General features: G+C 35.6%; 1 protein-coding gene across 3 annotated transcripts in view; it reads right to left on the minus strand.

Annotated features, from left to right (window-relative positions):
- Nucleotides 1-15,013, minus strand: part of LOC126726246 (germin-like protein subfamily 1 member 7) — a 68,803-nt gene that overhangs the window by 39,955 nt on the left and 13,835 nt on the right. Inside the window, exon 1 of one of the 3 annotated variants that reach the window (XM_050431469.1) lies at nucleotides 7,611-7,635. The exons of the other annotated variants lie outside the window; for them this stretch is intronic. Within the exon in view, the coding sequence (XP_050287426.1) occupies nucleotides 7,611-7,620 (10 nt within the window). The 5' untranslated portion in view covers nucleotides 7,621-7,635. Of the gene's footprint in view, nucleotides 1-7,610; nucleotides 7,636-15,013 lie in introns of those variants that run through there. 3 annotated transcript variants of the gene reach the window in all.

Genomic DNA, 15,013 nt, shown 5'->3' on the forward strand with positions numbered 1-15,013 from the left:
AAAATAAGGCAGAAAAAATAATTCTATTTAGCTGCTTAAGTATAACGTTTCTTTACCGTGTATAAGTATTTTCCATAATTCCTTAGTATGAATACATCACAAATGTCAGTACTCATACTATTTCAAGAGTACTCAAAAATATTTTTTCAACGCTGAGAATCTTGTATCTCAACTAGCACATCCTAGTATTTCCAATAGAGACGTCAAAGATTCAAACCCCTCTTCCACAATGTTACTAAAAAAGAACTTCATCGATAATTTTAGGAGCGGCTTTTAGACATAAAAAAATGGTGATGGTTTTTAGACCTCTTAAAAACACAATCAGATTTACCTAGGTAATTAGCCAATTTGTTACTTAGTCCAAATTCCAAATCTAAGTTATCACAATCAAACAATCATATCATGCAAAGCAGCAGAAAGATAAATAACACAAATATATGATCACCCAGGAAACCAAACCGGTAAAAACCTGGGGAAGATTTGACCTAACTATCCTCAAGGTAAACCTGAATCCACTATCTTGAAAGAATCAAAGTTCATACAATAAGACTTACAAGCCCCCACGCTCAACTTCTTATTGCTACCCTTCAGTAGAACTTACTGACACGATCACGTGCAAGCTCCAAATCCATGGACTCCTTCTTTCTTGGATTCACCACCAGATACAAGCACACCTACTTGTGTTTCTTTAAACTTCAATGGCAGCAACTGAATTGATCATCAAGGTGTAGATAATATCTCCTCCTTGAAAACCCTAAGTTTGTGTAAAGGAAAGCTTCTCTAGATCTCACAAGAGATTTACACAAACAGCAATATGAGCAACACTAAAACGTGGCTAGGGTTTGCCTTTTATACTTAGGACAAATTAGAAAACCCTAAACGTTTTAAACAAACTAGGGCTGAGTTGGAATTCTGTAGAAAAAACGCATTCTGCCCGAGGTTCGATCTATCAAGCCAGGCCGAAATGCATAGTAACTTCTGCATTAGCTCGATTCCAACTTTACATAAAAGATACAACTTTGAGTAAGTCTAAACACTACTAAACATATTGTTTTGATCATGGTTTGCCAACAATACACATTAGAGTTCTAAATACATAAAAACCTAAGTCTTTAGAACCTAACAAACTCCCCCTTTGGCAATCCGTGGCAAAATACAACTAGAAGCTCAAAGTTTACAAAGAAAAGCCCTTTACAAAACAAATGCTCATAAAACAAACTCAATCCTAACTACTATCCATCAATTGCAAGTGTAAACAGCAGTTCAATTGAATCAACCTGTATATTTCCTGAAACACTAAACAACATACATAACCGCATGTGTGGAAAATACAAGTAAACAAATTAAATTCTTGATTTCAAACAACACACAATAAAGACATATATCAATGAATAACTCATAAATATAAATCAATAAGTAGTTGAAAACAAAAAACATATAAATCAATAAAAGTAACTCCCCCTAACATGAATATCCCAACAAAAAGATGGCAAGAGCTAAAAAGATAAAATACAATGTGAAGCACCTAGATACAATCTAAACTCCACAAGCTCCAACCAACAAAAATACTCTCTCCCCCTAAAAACAAAACTCTACAAGAGCTCAAATATGTACTCCCCCTTTTTGTGACGGAATGCTAAAGGGTAATCAAAATCCATCATCAAAAGGGAGGTGGCGGTGAAGACCGTCTAAACTGTGCCAACTCTGCGTGCAAAGCACAGATCTCGTTGAGCACGTCCACCAAAATCTATCCATGAGCCACTTGAACGGTCAAGACATGATCCAACGTACGTCAAATGTCCGAATCATCCGAAGTAGTCGGTGGAGGAACATCAGCATCAACAGCAGCAGCACCAGACGCCTCAACAGCATCAGCACCTGTAGAAGAGGGAGGAGGGGGAACAGCACCAGATGACGCACCTCTAGGATGCGAAGGATCAACTCTCAAGTATGCAGCCCTCTGCCTAAGAAAGGTGGCACCTATGGGAGCAACAACATGAACAGACTCACCAGAAGGAAAACCATCTAGACCAAGAAACAACAAAATCCTATGAATGAAAATAGGATGGATAACCACATGCCCTATGGCAGAACTCCTATGAACCTCGTTCAAAGAACGAAGGAACGGATGCGGGAAGCTGATAGATGCACTAGAAATAAAAGCGTACAAAAACACACATCGCTTTATAGGGATGGTATGGAGATGAGAAATAGGCCACAAAGAATGACACGCTATCCTAAAGAAAAGATAGGCAGTCTCGCTAAGCTCAGCAGACGTGATTCGAGGATCAGAACCCCACTGGATAGAAGACCCAGTGATGTATGACATGACAACATCTAAGGGTGGAGACTTATCATAGGGATAGTCAGGCTCCCTAACAACCGGAACCCCAAGAGCTTCAACCATTACCCGAGGAGTAATGGTGAACTCAACACCTCGTATCCAACTCCTAACAAGAATGTTGGAATCATAGATGTGGCAAGAGAGATTCGAGAAGAACTCTCTAATCAGGGCGGTCGGAGGTGGATGATCTATCTCTAATAGAGACAACCAACCTCTAGACTCAAAGTTAGCCCTAATAGCTGGATCAATCTCATCTAAAATTACAGAACGCTTAGCCCAAATCTTACGCTTACTATTCAGTTTCTTAAAGGCCTCTCTGCTTTTATCATTCCTAAACACCTCACTCCTAGAGGGAGACTCAGAGGAAGTGGAGGGGGTCCTATGTGCTCTACTTTTCTTAGGCATAGTGCTAGGATAAGGACCAAGACACAAAGCAAAAAAAAAACCAAAAAACCAAGGGCAGACTGCAAGTTAGCACAAAAAAAATATAGAACAAAAAACTATATGATGCATGAACAAATTAAATATAGTGATGCATGACTAAATGCAGTGCAATTAAGTTCAAATTGAGTTCAAGTTCACAAATTTGGCTTGAGCATAGAGTTTCTAACAAAAAACCCCAAAATTTTGAAAAACCACTTGATCAATTTGTAAGAAATTGATGAATTGATCATCATACAAGATAGATTTCAGAAAATAATGACCAATTACATCAATTCAACAAGCCAATTTCATCAATTGAACCAATTTGAACAAAAAGCCCCAATTCAGGTTCAATACAAGCCCTAGAATTTTCAATTTATCACAAAGCACCAAATTGATCAAATTAACCATCATATAACATGATTATAACAATATAGGAACAAAACCCAATGATCAATTTCAGAAAAAGAAGCTTGATTCAACAAAAATCCCAATTTTGAATAGGTCCGAAAATCTCACAAAAATGCATGAGTTTATGCATGGAAACATGAAAATAAATGCAAAGGGAAGGGTATAAAGGTCTTACCGGCCTTGGGAGAGGAAAACCTTGCAAAAAGAATGGACGAAAACGACAAAAAATTGTGAGTGAGCCTTGACCGAGTTGTATGGAGAGAGAAAAAGCAAAGAATTTTTTGAAAAAGTGTTTGTCTGATCTGAAACTCAGTTTTTAAAAAACTTCCCATATGATTTTCGATTGATCGAAACAAACAGAGGCTCACGAAAATTTTTAAAACCAATTTCGATTGATCGAAAAACAGACTCGATCAATCGAAACAGACAGAGACACACAAATTTTTGAGAAATAAACACAGTTTTTGAAAAAGTTTTAGAAACATCCCAAAGCATTGAAATTGAGGAACAAAATGCATGAGTATGTGATGATATGATTTTCAAAAACAAGAATTGAAGCCCAATTTTCCCAAATTTAAAATTTCTTACATTCTCCAAAAATTTTCAAGCATCAAATCAGTTTTGCACAGAACTCAAAGTATTTGCAAACTTGGTTGGTCAGACCAAAAACACACACAATAACATGTACAATGTTTAGCAAAGACTAACTCGTGTAGTGTGTGCAACTAGCAAAAACTTGAAATACAAGTGAGGTGATATGTAAATAGCAATCAATCACAAAGTCTACAAAATTCATCTCATAGAATTTAAAAGAGACTATCACCTAAATAATTACATCATATAACTCTTACATTTCCTAGAACATAAGCTTGCAATCATGTAAATTTCTTGAATTTTGCCTCATAATATACATACCAATTTTAATTTATTTAGAAACTTATTAAAAAGTCAGGATAATGTACACACCAATTTTAATTATGTGATTTGGCATCAAGCCTAATAGTACACACCAATTTTAAGCATTAAGCAATTAAACCGATGCTACACCTTATGTTCTTTTTGTGCATGTGCTACACTTTCTCGAGCACAAAATCTTACGATATGCACTAAGGTGTTCATGATTGGCTAGTGAATAGTGGTGAGATGATTATTTATGCCTTTCTCTAAAAGTTCAAGTCCGACAGTTTAAAAAACATGTGACTTCAAGATTAAGACAAAGTGATCAAAAACATAAACATCTTTCCTACACAACATGCATTACAAAGTTTGAACTAGTAAAGTGCAATAAGTAAGCTCATCAAGGCTAAACAAGGTATAAAAGACATGTTATGTGAGAATAAATTGACCAACCTTGTTCTCAAAAACCAAGAAACTAGTGCAAACCACAATTTTCTTCCTTCTTTCCTTTTTTTTTTAAATTAAAAAAAAACCTAGAATGAAATGCATGAATGTTATGCAATGCAAATCCTATAAAAAAAACACAGAACCAAAGAACAATAGTCACAAAGGGTAGAGCAATGAAGTACAAGGACAATGTCAGAAAGACTCAATTAGTTCGAGTCTTTTGCATACAAAACCTTTTAGATGCACCATGAGCATTGGAGTTCTTATAACTCAAGATTTTGTAAAAGACAACCAATTAAGGAGTCCAAACCATTAACAACATCTAGCACACTTAGTGGACATTCAAACGTAATACTCGTAACCCTTTGTGTTAAGGCTTTTGGCCCCGATTGTCACATGATTTACAATATTAACCAATTCTTAGCCAAGCAATTAATTAGGTTAATTATACTTTAGATTCCAAAAAAAAAAAAAAAGGAAGTAATTAATTAGATTAATTATACTTTAGATCTCAATTGAATATCATCACACAAACATGAATCACATAAGACACCAAACAATGATTCAGGAAATTGATGAAACAAACCATTTCATAGTAAAAACTTGGGGGCATTCAACCATCAATCTCCAAGGCAACAAATCTACAAAAAAGAGTGGAAATTTATACAAAAAATTTAACCCTAAATCTAATGTTACCACATGTAGTACTTACTAACGTGACCAAACATAGTTTCGAGATCCATGGACTATTCTATTCTGATTTGTTGCATGCAACCTCTCAGTTCATGACTCCAAGATCCACACTCAAAGATTTAGACAATAACTGTAGTCAACTGGTTACAACAACTTCACTTGATCCCTAAATCTTTTGTATGCACGCAAGCTCTAGTTGAATGAGGACTAAAAATTCAAGATCTGTGTATAGAAACACTATTTTTTGTGTATGTAAAAATGTGCTCTAGGGTTTGTATTTACATTGTATGAGTTGCACCAACACCTTAGATCCAACGGTTAAGAAAATAAGTTGCTTGTCAAATCTACACAAATCTCGATCGGTCGAGATGTGCAATTCAACCATTTCTTAAGATAAATGAATTTCGATCTATCGAGCTTCAGTCGAAATGCAGTCCTTTAGCAGTCTATTTTCTACATTCTTGAGTCTTCCACGATTTTGAACCTGGTCTATCTTGATCAAATATAATCCGATGCAAATCTATTTATACAAACTAAGTTCTAAGCTGTTACACTTGTTCATTGTTGTCAATCTAAAAATATGGACTTTACACTTTTAACTTAATATAGCTCCCCAAGTTTTTCAAGGATTGATGGATAAAATCTTTAAAGACCTAAAAGGTTTTTTGTGTAGCATGTATTGATGGTATTCCTGTGCTTTAAAACTATAGATGATATAAAAAACATCTTAAAATTATTTGTCAAAGATTTCAAAATTATGGAATAATCGTTTCCCCAAAGAAAATTGAGGTAAAAAAGGAATGTATAGAATGTTTAAGCTTGAATTTAAATCAATCAGGTTTGAAACTACAAGAACATATAATTACTACATGCATGTTTGGTACACTGAATATAGATTATGCAGGAATAGTAATCTTTATTTTTAGAATAAAATATGTTGTAATGGAATCATTTTATTTGATATTAATTATTTCAATGACATTACAATAAGAAAAACTAAGCAAACTTTATTCAAACTTTATAGTGGTTCACCATCACTATTTCATAGATTTTCCAGAATTCAAACTTTATTCAAAATTTATAATCGTTTAAATATTAATAACGCCGTAAAAGTTATATAAGAGAAATTAAAATGATACATCTTTTAATAACTCCATAAAATTTTTTTTTTAAATTTTCTTCAACGTTACCTTTAGGAATTATTATTATTATTATTTGACATAGAATAGGTGCTATTGTGCCCTCAATTTGACTTGATATTTGTTTAGCTTCTATTTAATAGTATAAGTACTTGTAATTTTAAATGTCCTGGATCCAAAGGTGTAATCAAAATTTAGTCATACACTAATTTGATCTGCCCTGCAAATGACACTATGACACATAAAAGACATCATAAGAAATCATTTTATTTGATAATAATTATTTCAATGACATTACAATAAGAAAAACTAAGCAAACTTTATTCAAATTATATAACGGTTCTCCATCACTATTTCATAGATTTTTCAAAAATTCTAGTTTGGCGCGAATGCTTTCTGAAGATATTCAACTACATTCTTGTCTAGTTGGAAAGCCTTGATGAGAACATCAGGATTGATGGGAGGAACAGATCCAAAGACTGCATTTGCTATGGTGATCACCCCAGGATTTTGGCTGCTAAGACCAGCAAAGGCAAGAGCAGAAGTCTTCCCTATGTTGAATTGGAAGTGAATGAGACCAATTGGGAATACAAAGACATCTCCCTTGTTTAGAACTTTGGTGAAGAGTTTGTTTGGGTTGGATGTAACAAATCCAACTAAGAGAGTACCCTCAATGACTACCAAAAGCTCAGTGCCGCGAGGATGAGTGTGAGGTGGATTCAGGCCATATGGTGCAAAGTCAAGGCGAGCCAAAGATATGCCCAGAGTGTTGAGACCTGCTAATTTATCAACGTTCACAAGAGTGACATTTGATCCGACTTTGTTTTCGGTGTTACCAGGAATATTAAGTCCAGAGAAGAAAAAATCATTTGCTGAGACCATTGCAGGGTCCTTGCAAAATTTTCCATTCACAAACACTACACAAAGAAAGAAAAGTTTGTTATCATCACAAATAAGACGGTTTCTATAACAATGGACAGTAACATGCATGTCATGTGGGGGGGGGGGGGGGGGGGGGGGGGCGGGTGGGAGGAGCCTTCGGGCATAATTTCATTAATGTAAGAACTTATAATAAATTGGAAAGAACTTGATTGATAATACTAGTACTGCTAATAATAATGAGAGTGTTTTATACGTACCACCAGATTTGATGTCGTTAATTGCGACACAGAAGTCTTGCAAAGGACTAGGGTCATAGGCAGAAGCCAAGGAGGATGCCAAGGCCAAAATGGCCACAGTCACAAAGAAAGAAACACCTTTCATCATATTTGAGGAGGCTATCTCTATCTTATATGGTATACAATCTTGGTTGAGTGAGGGATATGGAAACTTAACAATATGGAAATGTCTATTTATAGAGAGCAGTGAGAGAAGCGGTCTACGTTATTGCAAAAACTGGTAATTGTTCAACCCTTTGTCACATTTATTTTATTTAATTAGGTGAACCAATTTTCTTTAACCACTACTTGTCGACCAATTTTAAAACCCAATCAAATGGGACCTCTTCAATGGCATTGTGTAGTTTTAATGTTACTTTTTTTTTTTTTTTTTGGCCAAAATCAATCAATAAAAAAATAATCGTTACTTTAATGTTCCAATCAGGTGGGACCTCTTCGACTTGGGATTGCAACATATACCAAGTGACCAACAGTAATTGTGACTGAAATGGCATTGTGTAGTTTTAAATTTTAATGTTATGTTCTTGCTTTTCCTCCTCTTTGACCTTTTCTTCTTGACCTAATCTTAAATGGTGGGCACTGAAGACTTCTTAATCGTAAGTGTGTGTTAGATTTAATGCTTTTCTAGAACAAAGTGACCAACAACTACCAGGTATCTGGTGTATTCTTGCTTTTCCCTTTCTTTGTTCTCTCTTTTTGTTGACGGTGTATTTGGTTTAGAGTATGAGGTTCTTTTTACTGTTTATAGACTTGATGTATATTTAAGGTATATTTGGGATTTGCTTATTTTACTGAAACTGAAAACGTTTTGCTGAAAATATTTTGTAAATGTTAGTTGAAATTGTACTGTGAGATTTATGGATAGTACCAAAAAGTGCAGTAGAACTCATAAATAGTACCAAAAATAAATTGAATAGTAAAATAAGTTGGCAAAAAATAAGCTAGCCAAACAAACATTTAGCCTCCGTTTGGATGTTGCTGAAAGTAGTATTTAGCTGCATTTGTGTCTAAATGAGTGGGTCCCCGTGCACTGTTTACGGGACTCACAAGTACTTTTTTTAACAAAATTTTCATTAAAATTAGGTCATACGATACTATTCACACATTTAAAAATTATTTTGCTACAATGTTTTCAATTTTTAATAATAAGCGGTATCCAAATAGACCCTTAAACTAATGAAAATACTTACCTGCAAAATATACAAAACTCAAAGCCTTTATAAATGTTAAGAATTGATAGCCGAGCGCATAAGCATCATACACCTGTAATTAAAGCCCACAAGCCATAAATATAGGCCCTTGTGTGTGGCAAAATTAGCACCCCGAGTTGTCTAAATTTGGGCTCGTGAAATCCAAAACCCGAATACCCATTAATATAGCCCACTAAACATGGAGTCTACCAACTAAGTCGGCCAACCTAGGCCCACCAAAAATCCAATACTAGCCAGCCATAAACCCTTGAGTACTTCTTTCTTATTCTGTGGATTAAGCCACGTGTGTAGAACTCATGCAATGGGAAAAATTAGTAGGGGTGGATTGGATGGTAAAAGAGTACAGCCAACTCTTAGAGCCAATATTGAAGGAGAAAGTGTGGAGCTTATGAAGTTGAGTAAAGCCTTCTCTTTGGATCTTCAAATTAGGTAATTTGGATTCACTATAACAGTGATGTTACTTGAAAGATCTTTTGAAACTTACCAGGAACCAATTGAGTCTCATCTAAGAGCTCAAACATGGAGTATGTCTCTAACACCATTGTAATTTGGTGTTTCCACACTATATAATTGGTGTTGTCAAGCTTGACTATCATCATGTTGGACATGTTTGACAAGAGCAAAAGTGGTTGATTCATCAAGTTTATCAATACAGTTGCAGGAGCCACTGAAGACAAACCTATAGCACTCGAAGCCACCTTTGAGGAATTATTGTTAGCACAGATAGTAGGCTCTGATACCATGATGAAAAGCAAGGTTTGTGTGGAAATCAAGAACTGAGAAAAGAGAGAGAGAGAGAGAGAGAGAGAGAGAGAGAGAGAATTTGACCAAAAAGGCAAAAACTCATTTGCTTCTCATAGATCAAAATCATGGAGTTTCAATAATTTTGCATGCAATAATTAGACTTATAAGTAATAGAAAATTAAGATTTGTAATCTATTCACATGCATGTCCGCATGTTAAGAACATCATATTTGTTACAGATTGCACCCTCGACCCGCTTGATTAAGTTAGGCCAAACAAGCATGAGAGGGTACAATTGTGTTAGTGTCTCTCAAAATGGTTGTTTGACTAATGATACCCTCCCCCCTAAATCATGGGTTTCACGTGGATTCTTCACCACTTTAGGGAAAAAAGAAAAAAAAGAAAAAAAAAAACTACATAAGAAAAACCTCTTTTTATTGATTGAAATTTGCATATTTGTTTGAATATAACTAGGGTTTTACATGGCCTTTGTCCTAGATAAAATCTAAAAGAAACTACATGGCTCCTGTTCTAGTTAAAATTTGGAAATTAAAAAGTATATAGAAAAGTATTGATTTAAGTTTGAAGTCTAAGTTGTAGGGTGGGTCCAATGTGGGAAGGGGTTAGGCACCCACCTTGCCCGATGAATTCCAATCTTCTAGATTATGGTGACTAGTAGTCATGTTACATCATCCAAGCAAACAACATTATAGACATCGAAAAGCATGTTATTTAAGATTGAAATAAGTGCTCATTTGTGCATGGTGAAAGATCCTAATTTTATTATATGATCACATCATTCGGATTGGAAGTTAAGAACATGATGATTGTGTGTGATTAGTATAAACCATAATCTAAGCATATGATCATATTATTTGAATAAAAAAAATATAGTGATTATGTATGTGCCATGTGATAAAGCTAGAAACATGTTTAGCATCAAAATTAGTAGAATTCTAGGATCTAGAATAGCATAGATGCAGAACAAATCATAAAACATTCAAATCATATTCAAACAAAAGCATACATAAACCCTAGTTTCTAGCATATTATTGAAGAAAACAATTTAGAAAGCCATATATGCATGCAAAGCACACAAAAGGAGGGGAAAGATTCATCTTAGAGGTTGTCTAGGAGTGAGGCAACAAGTTAATTATCCACAAACCCAAGACCAAGCAGACCGGTGTTTTTCCTAATGTGGTAAAACTAGGACAAACCACAAGGTTTGTTTATTTGTTATTTCCTCTAAAACCCTAAAAGAGAATCAAGGTACTCCTATAATGACTTTTCAGAAGTGAGGTAACAAGTATCAAGTCTGTTGTATATTACATACAAGGATAGGTTGTAATAATGTTGTTTGAGTTTAGAGAATATCGTTTCATAAAGTGAAAATTCAGGTTCTAGAATTTTCTAAGTGAAAATTCTGAATTAAGCATTTTCGATTGGTCGAAGCTTTGGCTCGATCGATTGAAATGGTAAAGTAAAAATCCTGGAGCTTTTGCCTGGTTCGATCGCTAGTCGATTCTTGTTCGATCGATTGAAATGAGCATTCGATTGATCAAAAGAACCTCTCGATAGATCAAAACTCGAAAGCTGAATTTTCTACGAAATTTTTCTAGTGACTGTTCGAAAAGGTTGAAGAGGTTTCAAGACTTGTGAACGGTTTTTTGAAACATTTTAACTCTCTATACGTGCCTTTTGATGAAATATAACCCTATGGGTATAAATAGAGGCTTATGTTCACTTGGAAAATCCTGTGGTTATTGTCTGGAATTGCTATCTATAGAACCCAACATCTTGGTTTTATCTTGGGGACAAATTTGTGATAACCCTATAGCAACAATAGTGTGGGGGGCAAATATTGTCTAAGGAAAACGATATTGTGCCTCCAAGTTATCTATTTTCTATTTGTCTTTTGTGTTAACCTTATTCTTCCATTATTACTTTGTATAATATCCCCAACAAAGTTTTGAACTCGAGACCTGGAGGACCAATGTTTACCCTTCTAGTTATACGAGACCAAGAGAAACAAAGCACCAAAGTTCATTTTCTTTGTTACTTCCTTAAGAGCTCTAATGAAGTAGATAACTTTGGAATGCACATTCCACCCCTTTTTATAATGTGGGGAAGAGTATTCTAGAGGAGGGAGGCTTTTAATTGAGAGTTGACTTTATTGCATTAATTTCTTGGGTGGTTGGAGTGGAGTTGAAAATCTTGATTCTTCCTAAATCTAGCTAGTAGGGAGTCTGGGGACATAAAAAAATCATATCCCACATGTTTCTTATCGGCAATGCTTTATTCTTGTTCTCAAATTGAAACTCCAAGTCTACTTTACAATGAATAAAACCTCACAAAAAATTTCACAATGGTGTGAGAGATATTCACGAAAGAGTAATCAATGATCATTTCTTTGAAATGTGTTTTTCACCACAATTATCATTCCCAGCCCCAAATTAACTCCCTTGTACATTTAATTCACACAATTGTTCATTGAATTTACAAAATTATATACATTTAATATATCCAACATACTCAATTTTATCTATGATTCTAGACAATTTGTACATCTAATGTACACATCACAATCCTATATGGATAGTACCAAGAGATCTGATTTTTTCGACTGCAACCAAACCTTTCAGGTTCAAAGAAATGTGGCTGGCTGAAAAAGGGTGCACGGATACTATTCAAGCTGTTTGGGCTGAGCAGGATTCTACAAACATGGGTATCAGAGTTATAAAGAAGATTGAGAGGTGTGGTGTTGAATTGAAGAAGTGGAGTATGAAGAGCTTTGGCAGCATACGGAGAGAGTTAGAATTAAAGGAAAAAGGAGATTGGGAAAGCTGAGAAAGAAGCCATGAGGTATGGACAAAATTTTCGAGTTAAAGAACTAATGCTTGAGCTCAATAATCTTATGGATAAGGAGGCTAGGATGTGGTTGCAAAGATCCAAAGTTCAATGGGCAAAATATGGTGATAGGAATTCGAAGTACTTTCATGCACGGGCAACTCAGAGACTTTGACGTAACTCTATCCATGCTTTGAAGAAAGGTGATGGCACTTGGTGCCAAAATCAGGAGGAAGTGGCCGAATCTAATATGGCTTATTATCAGGAGTTATTTAATTCGGCCAACCCCACTAACTTGGAGAATACCACTCAGTACATCAACACCATTATTAATGAGGAGATGAATGCAAAATTGGTGGCTAATTTTGAAGCTTTGGAGGTACATGATGCAATTAAACAAATGGCTCCCTAAAAAGCTCTCAGCCCGGATGGTATGCCCCTTATTTTTTATCGGTCTTATTGGGATTTATTAGGTGAGGATGTCACCTCTTCTATGTTGCACTTTTTAAATACTGCATCTTTGCCTGCTAACCTTAATCATACTTTTATTACTCTCATTCCTAAGATTAAAAATCCGGAATTTGTGTCTGAATTTCGGCCTATTTTCCTGTGTAATGTATTGTATAAAATTTTTTCAAAGGTTTTAGCAAATAGACTCAAAAAAATCCTACCAGATATTATTACTGAAAATCAGAATGCTTTCACAAAGAGTCGTCTTATTTCAGATAATATTTTGGTGGCTTTTGAGACCTTACATAGCATGCAGAGGCATACTGGCAAAGATGATTATATGGCCATAAAGCTGGATATGAGAAAAGCTTATGATAGAGTGGAGTGGGTGTATTTGGAAGCAGTGATGAGGAAAATGGGGTTTGGTGAAAAATGGATTCAACTGATGATGACTTGCATTACTACTGTTTCCTATTCTATCCTGATTAATGGGGAACCTAAAGGCTTGATCAATCCAACCCGGGGTATCAGACAGGGGGATCCATTATCCCCTTTTTTGTTCTTGTTGTGCACTAAAGGTTTGAATGGTCTGATTGTTCAAGCAGCCAACCATGGAGATATTAAGGGCTTTGCTTTATGCAGAAATGGCCCTAGACTAACACATCTTCTTTTTGCAGATGATAGTCTACTTTTTTGCAGGGCCACAGATCAGGAATGCAATAATATTTTGGAGATTTTGGAGGTGTACGGAAGCTGTTCTGGCCAACAAATTAATAGAAATAAAACCACCATCTTCTTCAGTAAGCTCACTTCTGAAGATAAAAGGGAGCACATCAAATAAGTGTTGGGGGTTCCGAAGATTAAACAGTATGAGAAGTATCTTGGTTTACCATCTTTTGTAGGGAGGAGGAAAAAAGCTAACTTTGAATTCATAAAGGAAAAGGTTTGGAGAAAGTTGCAAAGGTGGGAGGAAAAATTATTATCTCAGGCAGGGAGAGAGGTTTTGATCAAAGCAGTCGTACAAGCAATTCCCACCTATACTATGAATTGCTTCAAACTACCCGTAGGGCTATGTACTGAATTGGAGAGTCTTATTCGGAAATTTTGGTGGGGACAACGAGGAGACATGCGTAAAATTCATTGGGTTAAATGGGAGACTCTTGTACAATCCAAACTTGATGGTGGTATGGGCTTCAAAGATTTGGCTCTCTTCAATGACGCCTTGCTAGCCAAACAAGCTTGGCGTCTCCTACACAATAAAGACTCACTTCTCCATAGAGTCTTTAAAAGCAAATTTTTTCCGGACTGTTCTTTCATGGAGGCCCCAGAGTGTGCTAGTGGTTCATATGCTTGGAGTAGTTTACTTAAGGGCAGGGAGGTGTTGTGGAGAGGGGCATGTTAGAGAGTGGGTAATGGAGAATCTATCAAGATTTGGGACTACCCTTAGTTGCCTAGCTTAGAGCATCCAAGGGTCTTATCTCCGGTCATTGATGGTCTACATGAAGCTACAGTAAACTGCCTATTCAACCCAATGAGTAGAAGCTGGGATAGGGATGTTGTGGCTGGTTTCTTTGCTCCTTTGGAAGCTGACTTGATACTAAAAATCCCACTTAGCCCTACAAACGTTGAAGACAAACTCATATGGCCCCATGTTTCCAAAGGAGTATATACGGTGAAGTCAGGTTATAAGTTCTTGGTTAAAGAAAAAGCTAGTTCACAGCCTTCTCTTCAAGCTCAGGCAGATACTCCAAGTGTTTGGCGTCGAATATGGGGGCTTTTGGTGCCGAACAAAGTTAAAAACTTCCTATGGAGAGCGTGTAAGGAAGCTTTACCAGTGAAGACTAATCTGGTTCGTAGGAAAGTCTTAACCGAAGACATTTGCTGCCACTGTAATTTGAAAGTAGAAGATGGAGTCCATGTGCTATGGGATTGTGCTAACCTTTCGGCCATTTGGGAAGCTGACACTTTATGGCTGTTTTGCAGGTCAAAAAAGTTTACAAACTTCTATGAGTTAGTAGGCTTCGTGTTGGAGAATGGTAGGAATCTTGAACTGTTTGTAGTTTTTGTAACACCTCGACCCAATTTTTATAATTAAACTATGTGTTTAACTGGTTAAGTATTATTAATATTTTAAGCCACTTACTTACAAAAATTAATATAAGAGTATTTAATAAACATATTATTTTATAATTTAAGTGGGTTAAGTTATTACATACATAGTTGGTATTT

This window comes from Quercus robur, chromosome 5 (assembly GCF_932294415.1).
Source record: "Quercus robur chromosome 5, dhQueRobu3.1, whole genome shotgun sequence".
NCBI lineage: Eukaryota > Viridiplantae > Streptophyta > Magnoliopsida > Fagales > Fagaceae > Quercus > Quercus robur.